Source organism: Serinus canaria, chromosome 18 (genome assembly GCF_022539315.1).
Source record: "Serinus canaria isolate serCan28SL12 chromosome 18, serCan2020, whole genome shotgun sequence".
Classification (NCBI taxonomy): domain Eukaryota; kingdom Metazoa; phylum Chordata; class Aves; order Passeriformes; family Fringillidae; genus Serinus; species Serinus canaria.
The window spans coordinates 122751-138667 of NC_066331.1; the positions used below are offsets into that span (position 1 = coordinate 122751).

Here is a 15917-nt window from a genome sequence, read left to right on the forward strand (position 1 = left end):
CCTCAGCAGCCCGTCTGCGGCAACACAGCCACTTCTCGGCCGCTCCTCAGCGCCCCTCAGCCGCTCCTCTGCGGCTCCTCAGCCGCCCCGGGCAGCGCGGGCCACCGCAGCTGCTGCGCCTCTCCCGCGCGCGGCCCCTGTTGGCAGCGCCGCGGTTTCTGGAGGGGACGGCGCGCGGCTGCACTGCTGAGCCGGCCGGAGCGTGATGGCGGTGGCACCGTCCGGCTGCGCCGGTGCCCGGCCCGGGCGCAGCGGTCGCGGCAGCCTGCGGGCCTCAGGCCGCGAGCCCCGGGGCGGCGGCGCGGGCCGCCAGCAGCTGCAACGCTGCACAGGCGAGCAAGCGGGAGATGCCGAAGCTGCGCGGGGAAGCATTCTGGAGGGAGACGCTGCGGAGCGCCCACTACGTGGTGGCGCCCATGGTGGACCAGAGCGAGCTGGCCTGGAGGCTGCTGAGCCGCCGCCACGGCGCCCAACTGTGCTACACACCGATGCTGCACGCCCAGGTCTTCCTCAGGGACGCCAACTACCGCCGCGAGAACCTCTACGACGAGGCCTGTCCCGAGGACCGCCCACTTATCGTGCAGGTGAGCCCGGCCCCCGCCCCGGCTCCCCCTGTCACCCCCAGCACCGGGAGGGTCGGCGGCGGTGGCTGCCGAGAACAGCTTCCCTGGGCTCCCCTTGCGGTGCCATTCTCGGGTAACGTTGAGGACGCGAGTCAGCGTTGCCAAACGCACGCGCGCCTTCCATCTCGCTCCTGCTAACAAATCCAGGCCTTTCCCAAATGTGCATGAGTTGAAGGTAGTCAGCCTCATCCACATTTTAACGTGGTTATATAGGATGACAGAAATCTCATTTTCTTCCTCTAAATACCGCTGACAGTTCATGAAGATAAGTGTTTTTCTGTTTGTCCCATGTTTAGCAGAGGATTTGCTGTCTTAACCACAGCGGCCTGGAGCACTGGACTTCTCAGAGGGTTTCAGTCCTCAGCACCTTATCTTTAGAAACAGATTACAGCTGGTCTTGTAGAGTCAGGGTGTGTCCTGGATCTGGTGCCACTCGAGGATCACAGCTTTTTTGAGTATTAATCTGAAACCCTGAGCTCAGTGTTTAGCTTTAGAGAAAGGGTGCAAGGAAAACAGGACAGACTTTAAAGCATGTGTTGCTTCTGCTTCTGGACTTCTGTGTGATGTTATGGTATTTCACTCTATCCAAAAGAGGGAAAGTGTCTTGTGGAGCTGGAGAATAATGCAGGCAAAGACAGTTGTCATGAGCAGAGGAATGACTGATTTCCATACACGGAGCAGTTAAATGGTTGAGGACTCTTTACTCTGGAAAAGAAGTGTCTCCCTTGACTGAGGGGAGAGATAAGAGGAGAAGCCTGTGGAAGTATTACTGGCTTGAAGATGATAAATGGGAAACAACTAAGTGTAGTGGTAGTTATAAACTGTGAAATTCATTGCTGTGGGATGTACTGGATTCTGGAACATTGCATGAGTTTAGAAAGCAAATTAAGAAAAACACTTGAGGGTCTTTAGGTGCAACAAACACACCTTCTGTTTCCAAAGTCCAAAAAGACACTTTTTCAGCTTCTGCTGTTCCTTAGACATTTTGGTGTTGACTTTTGATCCGTCTCAGTACAGCTTTCACAGAATCATGGAATATTCTGGGTTGGAAGGGACCCTCGAGTCTACAACCCACAAGTACATTGAGTCCAACTCTGAAGTGAATTGTCTATACAGGGATAGAACTCACAGCCTTAGTGTTATTAGCCATACCATGCTCTAACCAAATGAGCTAATCTCAGCATTTTATACATTCTTCTTCTGTGGGAGGTAGTTTCTTTTGACACAGAAAAGTAAAAGTGGTGGAAATTCAAGTAATCTTAGAAAGCTGTAACTCACAGATCTTCAGCTCAGTAAGCTGTGTGTCCTGGGTGACACTACCAGAACAGGATCAGTTGCTGTGAACTTGCTGTGTTACCCTTCTTCCCACTGACTACTCTTGGATATAAAGTACGGAACTAACTGATCTTTGGATTGATCTTGTGCAACAGTCCTTAAAGATTTGGTCACAGAGACTTGGAATTAGATTAGACAGAAGTACATCTGAGCTCAGCCTGCTCTGAAGACTTTGTTTACTGTGCTAACATTCTCATTATATTACATGGTTGGAGGCTTTCCGTAGTTTCAGTTTTCTTAGAGAAAGCAAATTATTTTTTATTTTAGTTGATGTCAGTCATGATTTTATGTAGTGCTATAGGGTTTAAGTAGTACCTTCTGCTCAGAAGTGTTTAAATTTTTTTTCAAGTTTATTGAAGACATGATGGAATTGTTTTTGTGAAAAATGAGGTTTAGAAAATCTAAACTATAAATGAGAAGAAGAGTCTGTCTCTGTCCTCTTTAACAAAGAAGCTTCAAATTAACTTATTTTATTAATTTGCTTTTTGCACTGTTTTAAATGTAGTATTAATTACGTTCAGTTAAGACTGAGCATTTGACTATAGCCCACGTGTCTGTTTCACATTCCATGGGAATTCATTTTAGAGGCAGTTGTGCTTATTGGTATCTATAAAGTTTGAGCTGTCTCAAGACCCAGAGACATTATGGGTAACTCTTTCCTTAAGCACCACCTTTCTGTGTTAAAATGCTATAGCTGTTTGTTCTGCAGAGGATTTTAAAAGTTGTTTTCACTTATTCTTTGGTACAACACGTGAAATATTCATCTGATGTTTCTTTGCCTCTTGAATGCTTATTTTTCTCATTTTGTCATTTGAAGGTTGAGAATTTTTAGCTGGTAAGTGTCACAGATTTTGTTTCAAGGTTTTTTTAATAGAATCATAGAATATCCTCAGTTGTAAGGGATTTACAAAGTCCAGCTCCTGCACAGAACAGCTACCAGAATCCCACCAGTGTTGTCCAGACGCTCCTTGAGTTCTGGCAGGTTTAGGGCTGTGACCACTGCCCTTGAGACCCTGTTTCAGTGCCTGACCACCCTCTGGGGAAGAACCTGTCCCTGACACCCAGCCAGAACCTCTCCTGACACAGCCCAGACGTACCCTCAGGACCTGTCACTGCTGACAGAGAGCAGAGATCAGAGCTGTCCCTCTGCTGCCCCTTGTGAGGAAGTTAGGGATTTCTACGGAGTCTGCCCTCTGTCTCCTCTTCTCTAGGCTGACCAAGCCAAGTGACCTCAGCCACTCATCGTATGGCCCCTCCAGACCTTTCACCATCTTTGTAAGCTCCTTTGGACACTCCCTAACAGCTTTGGATCTTTCTTATATTGTGGTGTCCCGACCAGAACTTGAGGTGAAGCAGCCCCAGTGCAGAGCAGAGCAGGACAATCCCTTCCATGGCCCAGCTGGTGATGCTGGACCAGATGCCCCCTGAGGACACAGCTGGCCTTCCTGGCTGCCAGGGCACTGCTGACTCATACTCAGCTTGCCATCAACCAGGACCCCAGATCCCTTTCTGGAGCCCTGTTCTCCGGCCTTTTGTTCCCCTGTCTGTCCATACATGCAGAGTCATCCTGTTCCAGGTTCAGAATAGGCTGCTTGTCTTTACTGAACTTCATAAGGTCTGTGATTGCCTAGCCCTCTGATTGTCATGGTCCTTCTGCAGGGCCTCTGTATCTCCCAGGGTGTGGACAGTTCTTCCCAGTTTAGTATCCTCAGCAAGGTTACAAATGTCAGCAAGGTTACAGGTCGTTTATGAAGCTGTTAGAGAGCTCTGGCCCTATCTAAGATGGAGCCCTGCAGAACCCTTCTCATGACAGGTCACCAGCCTAATGTCATCCCAGTCACTATAACCCTTTGCACTTGACTCATGACCCAGTTGATTGCCCATCACACAATGTGTTTATCCAGCTGTGGGCTGGACATTTTGTCCAGAACCATCCTGTGAGAAACAGTATCAAATGCTTTACTGAGATCCAAAAAGATTATGTCACATGGCTTCCCTTGATCATTTTGAGAAATAGTGTTTGGTATTCTTAACTGTGCATATTTGCCTACATCATAACTTTTTGTCAGTACTTGAAGAGAGCTATTGCCTGATTATTCCACTTCTCTTTGGTTTTCACAGTTCTGTGCCAATGATCCTGAAGTGTTTGTCCAAGCAGCACTGTTGGCTCAGGATTACTGTGATGCCATAGACCTAAATTTGGGTTGCCCCCAAATGATTGCAAAGAGAGGTATGTGCAAATCTGAACCCTGGATAAGCAGAGAAATGGCAAATGGTTTTTCAAATGGGTATGTTGGCAGTCAAGTATCAAGAGGGCCGAGTCATGCCTTGGGGAAGCTGCAGTATGGCTTAAGTCAGACTTAGTTACACCCAATCTAGCAGGTAATGCTTTTTGTAGTACCTAAAGCAAAAATTAGATGTAATTAATTCTGATTTTTCTTAAGTGGCAGCTCCCATGTCCAGAATGTCCTTCAGAAACATTATTTTTAGTAAGAGCTTGATTTTCTTTCTGATTTTTGCTCAAACAGCCTATTTTTGAAAAACTGCACTTAAAATTAGATCATTCAGACCCTTAATTTCCCTGATACTTGCAGTGTTTTTTCACAATAGTGTAGAAGAAGATGACACCTACTGAATCCCTTAGATACTGCATGTTTGAAGACCAGAGGCAGTGTTTGAAAATTTTGGATCAGTTAAGGTGTTGAGAAAATATTCGTTCAGTAGCTGCCCATTCCTCTTCCAAAATAGCTTTCAAAGACTAATAGGAAATGATTAGTGGTACAAATAGATCTTTCAGTCTGATCATCTGTTATCCTAATAGGATTTATTAAACATCTGATATAATCCCTTAGAAGTTGGGCGTTGAGCTGCAAGTGTCAACACATCAGCCTTGGGAAGTACCAGTGAAAGTGGAGTGTGGGTATTCCTTGTTTATCCTGTAAATTTAGGGTGGCAGGGAGAACAGAATGATCCCACTCTTCCAGTTGGGGCAGGACAGAGCAACTCTGTTTCTGCCAGTGAGGCATATGAGTGTCTGTATCTTTGTGAGAGTTTATGAAAATTGTGCTTCAGAATCTTACTCTTCTGCACAAGTCTGTCGTATGCTGTTTTATCATAGGTCACTATGGAGCATTTCTGCAAGAGGAGTGGGATCTTCTTCAGAGAATGAGTAAGTATTTAGAGAGGGAATAGGAAAAACTAATTATCGAGAGGAGGTTTAGGGATTTTGGGGGAAAGGAGGTGCAACGTATTTCTTTGGGCAGAGTTGTGTTTGCGTTTTGAAGGGGCAGTTGAATTCTTTTTTTTGTTCTTTTTTTTTTTTTTTTTTTTTTTATTTCATACTGTATTCCAGTGGCACCCTCAAGATACTTGGTGGTATCCCACTGGAAACTCTCGGTAGATCTGCTAAAAGACTTTTGTACCTGAAACAGACTTCAGGTGAAAGTGAGTCAATTAAGTCCCAGTCTCAAATGATAGTTTAGTGTCTCTTCAGCTTTAGAAACAGTAGAAGTCCCAGTGCCTTGCTTTTTCACATTGAAGTTCTCAGGTGCCAAGGGTTGTGTTTCTGCTTGAAGCCACAATTTCCCTTTTCTGATCAACTTCCTGTACTCTTTCTGTCCAGAGTATAGCAAATTATGCCTTTCCTCTCCTAATTTGTGTAGGTTATTTTCAGGCTATCAGTAGCTGTTGTGAACAGAGTCATATTTTTTTTAAGAAATACATTTGTAACTGATATAAAAAGCAAGGTTTTGGTCATTTTGTAGAACTGAGAATGTGCCTTCATCCCACTTCAAAGCAAGTGTTGGAACCATGAAGTTAGACAGTCCTATTTCTGTTTGCATTCCCGGTGGTCTGGGGAATCTTTAGTGATGTTTGGTACAAAGACACTACTGGGAACCTGGAAGATAGGACAGCGCATCCTTGCCCAGCATGTAATGTGGCTGTTGAGAAATATGCAAATCAGAATGGCCTCAAGGTGTGAAGAGAACCCAGGTCATCTAGTTGGGTGAACCCAGGCTGTCTAGTAAGAGAGATATCTTAGGCTGTCCTCTTCCTCTTTCTTTCCCCAGTTGCCTTTAAAATGGTAGAGCACTCTTTTCTGCTTGCACCTGTATACACCTTTGCTCCTTTGAAAGGGTGATGGGAAGTACCTGTCATTAGAGCTCATAGGATTTGGATTAGAAGACAGCAGGTGACTTCCTACATTGTATATCCAAGCTCTGGAAGAGAAGAGAATTTCAGACACAACATTACTCAGTGTTTTCCTGTTGGCTCTCTTTGTTAGCTCTCTTTTTGGTATTTTTGTGATCCATGTACTGAGTACTGGGAGTTTATGATGTTCTAGATTTCACCCTGACTCTATAACCTACATTTACTGCTTGATTGCATCCACAGCCTACCTCACTTGATAAGCCTCTGCTTGCAATGGACAAGACTCTACTTATAATGATTTTTTTGGTGATAATTTGCAAAGAAGTGAAGCAGCTTTTTGTGGGAAAGATAGAAAAGCAAGTGTTAATGTTGGAGGAGTACTATAGCCTGTGAAGATAATAAAGTTGTATCAATAATTAAGTTGTGAGGAGGTGGTCTTTGAAAGTGATGCTTAATGCAGTGGAAGCGTTAGGGCTGTTAAATGGGTGGCTATTTTATGCTACCTTGTTAGGATGCAGATTTTGTGTTTCATGTGTGTGTTACTGTTACGTGATTAAACTATGCAGTAAAGATTGCAGAGGACACTGCTATTTTTTTAAACTGTGAGAACTGCTTAGCAGTAACTTCTTAGGCTTTTTCCATACCATACCCAGTATCAGATCATGAGGAGAGCAGACACTTTTCATAGCATTGTGCAGCCCACTTACCTGTCTTTTCAATCTTTCTCAGTTTTACTGGCTAACGAGAAGCTCTCTGTTCCCATCACATGCAAAATCCGCGTTTTCCCAGACATTGACAAGACAGTGAAGTATGCACAGATGCTGGAGAAAGCTGGCTGCCAGGTAAGAAGGCAGCTGCTCCCTCTACCTCTGCACTGGACACACATCATTGTGTAAAGTATGTGATGACCAGTTCTTGGTATACTCTGGATATGAATAGGCTGCATTATTTTGCAGACAGAGCAAACAGGATGCAGACAGATTCTGTGTGTTTGCAGCCCTAGGCTGCAGTTCAGTGGTGTGGTTCGAAAGACACAACTATTTCAGTCTCTTGTAATCACTGCACTGTGCAGCATCCTTCACCGTGGTTGAGCATCTCAATATTCACATAGTGCTGCAGGAGGCAGGTGTGAATGCATGAAATCCACAGTACTGTAGAAGAAAAAGGGTATCAAAAGGTATGACTAGAAGAAATCGGCAGCCTTCTAGGATTTAACTCAAATTAAATTGGAAGAGATGGTCTATAGTTGGATACAGTACTGACAGTGTTTGGACCTTCTGCTGAGGAGAAAGCTAGATCAATATATCACAAATTCCAAAGTGAATCACAAATGGAATCTTGTAGGAAAAGGAAAGGAAACGTGTAGGTTCTCCCATGATAGAATCTTGTCATGCCATAGAATAGCAAGATGAAAGGAGCCTAAGACCATGCCACAGTAGGTGAGCTGCTGATACCTTTCTGTGTTCCTAAACTTCCTGCGCTGTTGAAATAGCAGCAGGAACTCAGTGGCATTCCTGAAGTGTAGGAAGTTTAAGGAAATTTTTTTCAGTGGATTTATTCCAGTGGTGCATACATGTGGAAAGCAAATGTAATGTTGTGTTCCAGCTGCTGACTGTGCATGGCCGTACTAAAGAACAGAAAGGACCACTGGCTGGTGTGGCATCTTGGGAGCACATTCAAGCTGTAAGGTTAGTGAGCAATACCCATCTTAGTGAATTCCTGCTAACTCACTGGATTTTAAACAGAGTGTACAGTGGCATTGAAGAGCAAGCAAATTTAGGTGACAGGAGGAGAATTTCTGGGTTGACTCTAATTCTCAATTTTATGCATCTGTTTTATTCATTGGAATAGAAAAGCTGTAAACATTCCTGTATTTGCAAATGGAAACATCCAGTGTCTCAGCGATGTGGAAGAATGCATCCGTAAGACAGGAGTACATGGTGTCATGAGTGCAGGTAAAGAAAATTAACTTCTACTCTGGTGAGAATACAAGTTGTTTCTTAGTCCCTTAGCAGCCCCACATACATTTATTAAAAACTTCTGTCAGATTGACTTGATGAACATCTTTGCTTGACAGCTGAGTGGCCATTCTCCCTCATCTTACACTGGCCATCTCATACCAGGAATAGGAATCCTTAAGATTGGTAAAGGATTGTTATGTTGGACTTGCAATAGCATTGACTCATTGAGCTCAAATGTAATTACTTGACATATGGGAGGCATATGGGGCTCCTGTGGTCCTGGAATATTTTTGTGACATCTGTTAATCAATGGAACAGTTTTTTGAATGGTTCTCAATGAACCAGGTGCATCTGTGGGTTAATATTCCTGCAGGTGGTTCATGTTGGGTTGAAACAAGAAAGAATTGACATAACTTCCTACAGGAAGAGCTAGGATAGGCACCAGAAAAGCTCCTAATCACTCACACAATTAAAGAAGGGTTGTAGAATCTTGGTTTTAGAAAATAGTTGTTAGCAAAAGGCTTGTGAAGACAGTGGAGAAAAGCACAGTGAGAAGCTGTATCTGTGAACTTGGGCCAGACAAATATCAATACAGACATAAGGCAAGACACCTGTCATTTCAGTATTTAACCACTGGGCAACAAAAGCAGTGATTTCTCTATTTATTCATTGGTTTACTGTTTTCCTGTCAAGGTTAGATGCCTTTCTAGAAATGGTACTTTAATTGGATATGAGCTGTTCAGCACAAGTAGGAATTGCATAGTGAAATGTAGTATCCCAAGGTCAGGCTGGAGTATTACTGACCCTGTGTTCCTTTTGAGAGTACATGGGTGATGTGTCTGTGGCTGCAGAATCACAAAAGAGATTATCAAACTCCAGAGCAGAGATTTTGACCTTTGTTTCAATCTTGAAATGAATGTTTGAGTATTTCTTTTTGTTCCCTAGAAGGTAATCTTCATAACCCAGCTTTGTTTGAGGGCCGGAACCCATTGGTGTGGGAGATGGCTGAGGAGTACCTGGAGATCGTGCGGAAGCACCCTTGTCCATTGTCTTATGTTAGGGCTCATCTCTTCAAGCTCTGGCATCACACGTGAGTATCTCCATAGAACTTTTTAATGTTTTCAGGGCTCATCCTGCTTAGAAAGTGTCTGGGCTTTCTGGACAAGGATTTGTTTGGCCAGAATGAGTATGCCGCAAACTTTTCTTTCTTGGGCCTGGCTGGAGAGGGCATGGGCTGAGGCCTTTACCCTTTATTTCATATCTTGGAAACAGGGCATGGGGAATGAACAAGTTGCCACAAGATCAGCCAGGATGTGATCTCACAGCACACCAGTTGCAATGTGGTAATTGTCCATATGCACACACTTCATGGCAAACACAAGTTAACTATCTCCTTGTTCATTGTGAGGCAGAGTGCTGTTGCATTTATTATGGAGTAAGAGCATAGCTATGGGCAGTTACTGAGAAGCAGCTGATGCACTGTACATTCATGTTAACTTATGTCAAAGTACCTTGGTTGTCTGCCAGATCTTTATCTGGAAGAGACATATGTGTGCTTTTCTCTGGACTTACAAAGAGGAATATAAGCTTCTACCAAAGGCAAATGAATCTGGAAAAGTGTATAAAATGCTTTTATGCAGTTATTTTTAGTTGATTGCAGTCTAAATATAACTGATGTTTGGGCTTTGCCTCAGGCTTCAAGTTTACCAGCAGCTGCGTGAAGAATTAGCAAAAGTGAAGACTCTAGAGGGCATTGTAGATGTCAACAGGGAGCTGAAACTGCGATGCCAGGTACCAAGATGGGCCCTAATCTCCCAGAACAGCACTGCCTGCACTTGGTGGGAATGTACCAAGTATGTCATAGAGTTGACATCCATCCATTAGTTACTTCTGTGGGATTTGATATTCGTAGCTTACTACAGTAGCATCCCCTTAAGCCTGGACAACTTTATGTGCGATAAAGTTGATATAGGAGTTACAAATGTGCTTCAGTTCATCTGTCGTAGTAGATGGCTTTTTAGCCTACATGTAACTGCCAGTAATTGTTAGCTTAAATTTCAATTTGTGATTTCCTGGAGTTTGAAGTGTTACTTAGTGTATTTTCTGATAACTCCAGGAAGACTGACTGTAACTCTATGCTGCAGGAAGAAATAGCTAATCAGAAAGAAGGAGAAAAGCCAAAACAAGGGTTGCCTTTTTTCCACTGGATCTGTCAGCCATACATCAGGCCAGGGTGAGTTACTTATTTTGATACTTACAGGTACTCATAGGCCTTTCCCACCCATACCATAAAAAAAAAAAAAAAAAAGACTTTGGATTATTTGTATTCTAGTTTAGTTGTTTCCTAGTTATTGCTTTGTTTGTGGGGATGTTGCTCATTGTTTGCATCTTCTCCTTTGGATCCTCCTCAAATTTCTCTCTCTCTCTGGAAAGTAAAAATTAGGAATCCCACAGCAGCTGAGAACAAGAACCTGATATGCCTAATTTAGCTGACCAACTTTAATTGACTTTCCAACTGATATATCTGATAGTGTGTCTGTTAGTAACTGCCAGGGTTAACCAAAACAGCTAGGTTTTTCTATCCCATTTCTAAGGGCAATGACACTTCATTGTAGCTACAATAGAAAGGTTTGCAGTTTGCCCAGATTTCTGTAAACCAAAATAATGGTCAGGGAACAGCTACTTCTTCCCTCCAGTCAACTTATGAGGAATTCACTGTTTCAGGCCAAAGGAGAGATGCAGGGAGAATGGAGATAGTGGAACTGAAAAAGGTGTGCGAGGAAAACGTGCTCTGGAAGAAGAGGAAGATGGAAATTCTGAGCTTCTGTCAAAGAATAAACAAAAAAAGAAGTTAAGAAATCCAAATAAAAGCTTTGATCCATCTTTAAAACGTAAGTTCCATTTATTGGCATAAATGTATGGAGATATGCTGATACCACCTTTAAAATAACTGGCCACTAAGAATTTTCCGGGCTTGTGTACTTGTAGAAACTTCTTTGAAAAGAGGAGGAATTGTTGCTATTGAAATTTCAGTAGCAGGCAACATGATTCAAATAATGTTCACTAGTAAAGGAAACAAGGATCAAAGTAGTAGGTCACTGATTCTCTCTAAGCATCTTTTTAAGATCAAAATTATTTACAAACTGCATTGTAGCATTTGAAATGGAAATTATGTATGAATTTCAAGCTGATGTCCTCCTGTTTTATGCTTGACTTGAGGATTAAAATTTTCAATGTTTGGATTTTAGCACAGGCACTTAAAAATTCAAAGTCTTTTTACCTTTACACTGTTATTGGAGGTACTGTATTTTTATTTCAAAAAGAGTCTATGGCTAGAAAAGCACCAAGCTTTTCTGGTTCTGATTTTTTTTTTTAACTTACTTCTTCCACATAAAAATACCATTGGTGAAATCAAGTTTCTCTCTCTCTCTCTCTCTCTCTCTCTCTCTCTCTCTCTCTCTCTCTCTCTTTTTCTCAGCCAAGTATGCAAAATGTGATCAGTGTGGAAACCCTAAGGTAAGTCAGTACAGGTATCCATCAAAGCATTTCCACTAAATAGAAATTAAATGTCCGTGTAAGGATCAGTCGTGCAGTGTCTGGATGGAGATCAGTGACACGTGGTGTGCCTCAGGGGTCTGTACTGGGACCAGCACTGCTCAATGTCTCCATCAATGATGTGCATAGTGGGATCAAGAGTGTCCTCAGCACATTGGCAGATGACACCAAGCTGAGTGGAGTGATGACACACCTGAGGGGACAGGGCCATCCAGAGGGACCTGGACAAGCTCAAGCAGTGGCCTGTGGGAACCTCTGAGGTTTAACAAGGCCAAGTGCAAGATTCTGCACTTGTGTTAGGGCAACTGTGGTATCAAATCCAGGCTGGGGGAAGGAACAGATTGAGAGCAGCCCTGCCCAGGACTTTGGGGTACTGGTGGATGAGAGGCTGGTCATGACTCACCAATGTGCACTCACAGCCCAGAAAAGCCCCTGTGTTCTAGGCTGCATCAAAAGCAGCATGGACAGCAGGTCATGGGGTGGGGGGATTCTGTGCCTTTGCTCTGGTGAGACCCCACCTGGCACTCTACATCCAGCTCTGGGCACCTTGGTGCAGGAGACACAGGGAGCTGTTACAGCAGGCCCAGAGGAGGCTACAAAGATGACTGGGGGATGGAGTCCCTCTGTCAAGGAGATAGGCTGAGCGACAGTGGGGCTGTTCAGCCTGGAGGTGAGAAGGCTTTGGGGAGCCTCACTGCCCCTTTCCAGTGCCTAAAGGGGACTTAAAAGAAAGACAGTGATGGAATTTTTAGCAGGCCTTGTTGGAGTAGGACAAGGGGCAGTGGGTTTGAAGAGAGTAGATTCAGACTAGATGTGCCTTAGATTAGAAGTAATATTTTAGGGTGAGGCAGTGGCCCAGGTCTCTCAGAGACACTGTGGATGCCCCATTCCTGGAAACATTCAAGGTTAGGTTGAACAGGGCTCTGAACCTGCTCTTTGCAGGGGATTGGAGTAGATGACCTCTAAAGGCTCCTTCCAACCCAAACTATTCTATGATTCTATTCTGTTATTCCAAATCCTGAGGTAGCTCTGTGCCAGTGCCCAGTCACACAGGTGCATGCCAAGTCCTGCTGATAAGTGTGTGTGTGGGGAGGAAAGTCCATACTTGGGCAAAAGCTTTTTAACCATTAACTGTAACGAATCTCTGAGGTTGAAGGTGCTGCACAAAAATTCTTAACATACATAGGTTCTTTGAGAGAATTTGCCTTCCTCTCCAAAAAAGTGCAGTCCTGCTGCTGCTGAGGCAGTTGAGTGACTTAATTGAATTTCTGAAGATATCTTGGAAACAAATCTCCAGACTTCTACACATGTATGACATGCGTATTTTACTGTGAAATGAAAAACAACCCCCTCTTACTGAGGTTAGTGGTGGGTGGAGTTTTTCTGCAAAGGGAAAATTTGAATAACTGGTGTGGTTCTAGTGTAAAATAAAAATACTTCAAATGTCATCACAGTACAGCCTGCAGTGTCAGGCAGCAGCTGCAGCTCTGTTTTGTGTTGTGTTTGGATGTCTGCCTTTATCAAAACAAGCCTAAGCACCTCCTTATCCTCAGTCCTGCCTTTGCAATAGATTAACATTGACTTTCACTATTAGCAAAGTGAAATGAGGCAGCTGGTTTTACAGGTTCTGTATTGAAATTTCAAATATTTTGATATTTGCAAAGAGTTCATTTTGCTTTTGCTTGTTTATTTTTTTCCCTTGGAGAACATAGCTGTTTGCTTGACAGGGTGGTGTTGCTGAGCTGTGTAAGCAGAGTGTATTTACTGCTGCTAATATACCTGTAAAGTGGGGTGTAAAATGCAAGTAACTTTGTGTTCTAGCTTAAAAATTAGCATGTCATACACCCCAGGGGGTGGGGGAGCCTGCAACACAAGCATGATGTTGCTCCCTGTTGTAACACTGTTACTGCAGCGAAGCAGCGGCCGCCAGCTGGGGCTCAATTTGAAGTTGCAGCTGCTGGAAAAAATAGGGAAAGCATTGAGCACTAGGCTGGCCTGCTTTCAAAGCCATCCTGTTTCATAGCTAATCCAGGTGACATTGCTTGGTGCATAAAGCAAGATTGTCTGCACCAGGGCTTAGACTTATTTTTGTTTTGCTGTTGCATCACTGTAATGTTGCAGATAGCTCTTGAAATCTTCTGACTAGGCCTGTAATTATTTTTTTTCCCCTAGATTATGTGTTTCTGAGTTATGTCATGAAATGGGGTGTGGGGTGGGGGGAGTGGAGAAGAAAAATGATAACTCAACTAAAGCCTCCCTAAACATGAAGGATTTTCTAACTGGGGTGAAGGGAACCATGGTAAACAATATCAACTCCCTTTTGTGAACTGTGTGTGAGCAAAGCACCCCAGAGACTCAGGCTCATTCTGCCAACTCATCAGTTAGCCAAGACTCAGCTGCTGCTGTCCACTAAGGGTCATATATTATACTTTAATAAATATGCAGGTGTATTTTAAGATGCAAATAGGGAAGTAATTCTGGTGGTAACATATTGTAGGCATAGCTGCAGATGGCAGCAATGTGTTTCATGCTGCAGAGAACTAGAGCAAGCTAGCCAGCACCAAATGTGTTCATGCTTGTTCCAGAGGGCTTATGGCATGTGGCTGCTTGTGGTGGGTAACTTGGGCTGCCAAACAGGCTATGGGGGCTGCACAAGTTGAATGTGGATATTTTTTTTGGTTGGTTGGGGTTTTTTTTGTTCTTTATGTGCGAACAGCACATAGCATCCAATATGACATCAACTCCATCATCTTCATTAGGCTGAGTGCACGGGTATTTTCTCAAAGATCTGAAAGCGCAGAGCTGTATTGTTATTATTATAGTAAACAGTAATAATTTTATTTTCACTGACACAAGCTTCTTTATACTACTATCCCAACCCAGGGCACTAAATGTGTGTTTAACATGTGCCGAGGATGCTGTAAGAAAAGAGCATTCAAGGAGGTAGCAGATTGCCCAGGTAAGTGCATCTGGCCTTATTAGGCATCAAGCAAACATCTTATCCATCTTCATTGCTTAATCTTTGGGTTATGGGGTGTAGGTGGGTGTTAAAATCTGCATACTACCTAAAATACTACATGCTATCTAAAAGTTTGTAGTACCATTTTAAAAGACTGCTCTTCCTTCTCTGTATGTCATTGCTCCTGCTTCCTAAGCCTCGGGATGCGGTTTCCAGTCTGTAAAGACCTATTCTTTATAAGGAAATGAGATATTGTTTACCACTGTAGTCATCTCATTTCAGGATGTTAGTTTGGGGTTTTTTCCCCCTTTTGCTTTTTCAGGTCATGGATTACTTTTTAAGACCAAGTATGAAAAATCCCTTTCATGGCAGCACAGTCAAAGAGGAATTCAGACCCCAGAGATCAGTCAGAGAGGAGATGCAGAGGTAGGGGAGACAGCAGTGCTGAAGGAGGCTGGTGACAGTACAGGGTGAAGCTTTGGAAATGAACAGTCCAAGAGCTCCTGCCAGACCACTACACTACTTCCCTGGGCCAAAGAATGTGTCATCTCCAGCTCACTGTCAGCTGTGTGAACTTCTTCCACATAATTAAGTTCTGGAAAAGTTTTATTTAAGTAAAAAACTGCTTACTCAGGGAATTATCCTGCATTTGAAATAAAAGAGATGGAATTAAATGTCTAATGCTGTATTTGAAAGATGGAAAATGCTGCATTTTTGGGTGGAGACAATTTCTGTAAGCTGCCATTACACTCTGCCTCCTGTATGCTCCTTAACCCTTCATGTTCTGTTTTTCATACTGGCAACTAAATTTATTGTATTAGAACAGCCTTCTGGCATGCTAAAAGTAGCAGTGTCAGCGACTTCCTCACTAACAGAAAAATGTGTCACATTTGTTAGTGTTTTAGTAGGCCACATTATTAATGCAGAAAGGAAAGCAGCAGTACTTGGAAAATGTGAATGTAAAACTGTAAGATCTTGCTATATCCACATTAACAATTATTAGTTTCTTACAGTATGATCAAACTTAACAGTCTTCTATGAGCCAAAGGTTGGGGGAGGATGAAATCTCTATTTTAACACAGACGGTTGTCTAAAAATATGTGGGAAGTTGGAACCAAGTCCATTAATATTTCCCTGCTCAAGGTCTCATACTTCATTATGTGGTCATTTGTCCTTCACACGTGATAAAAGTCTGACAGACATGTGACAAAACCAGATGCAGGTCCTACACATGCCTTTTTGAAAGATGGGAACTTCTTCCACTTCCTGTGATAACAGTCCACTTCTTTCCTTGCCTAGGCATACATGCTAAAGCTGTTAAGTATTCTGAGT

General features: G+C 43.2%; 1 protein-coding gene across 4 annotated transcripts; it reads left to right on the forward strand.

Moving 5' to 3' along the window:
* Nucleotides 1-198: 198 nt before the first annotated feature.
* DUS1L (dihydrouridine synthase 1 like) lies at nt 199-15259 on the forward strand. 4 transcript variants are annotated; one of them, XM_050981168.1, is made up of 13 exons: nt 199-584; nt 4080-4188; nt 5077-5127; nt 6840-6952; nt 7716-7798; nt 7962-8065; nt 9017-9161; nt 9766-9924; nt 10188-10304; nt 10796-10962; nt 11550-11587; nt 14510-14585; nt 14876-15259. In XM_050981168.1, exons 1-13 carry the CDS (start codon nt 348-350, stop codon nt 15013-15015), a joined length of 1539 nt encoding a protein of 512 aa, XP_050837125.1. In that variant the 5' UTR covers nt 199-347; the 3' UTR covers nt 15016-15259. The 4 variants fall into 4 exon arrangements, with proteins under 4 accessions (XP_050837125.1, XP_018774351.1, XP_009092514.1 ...); XM_018918806.3 differs by having other exon boundaries at nt 14908-15259; XM_009094266.4 differs by having other exon boundaries at nt 9766-9862; nt 10216-10304; nt 14908-15259.
* The last annotated feature ends 658 nt before the right edge of the window (nt 15260-15917 follow it).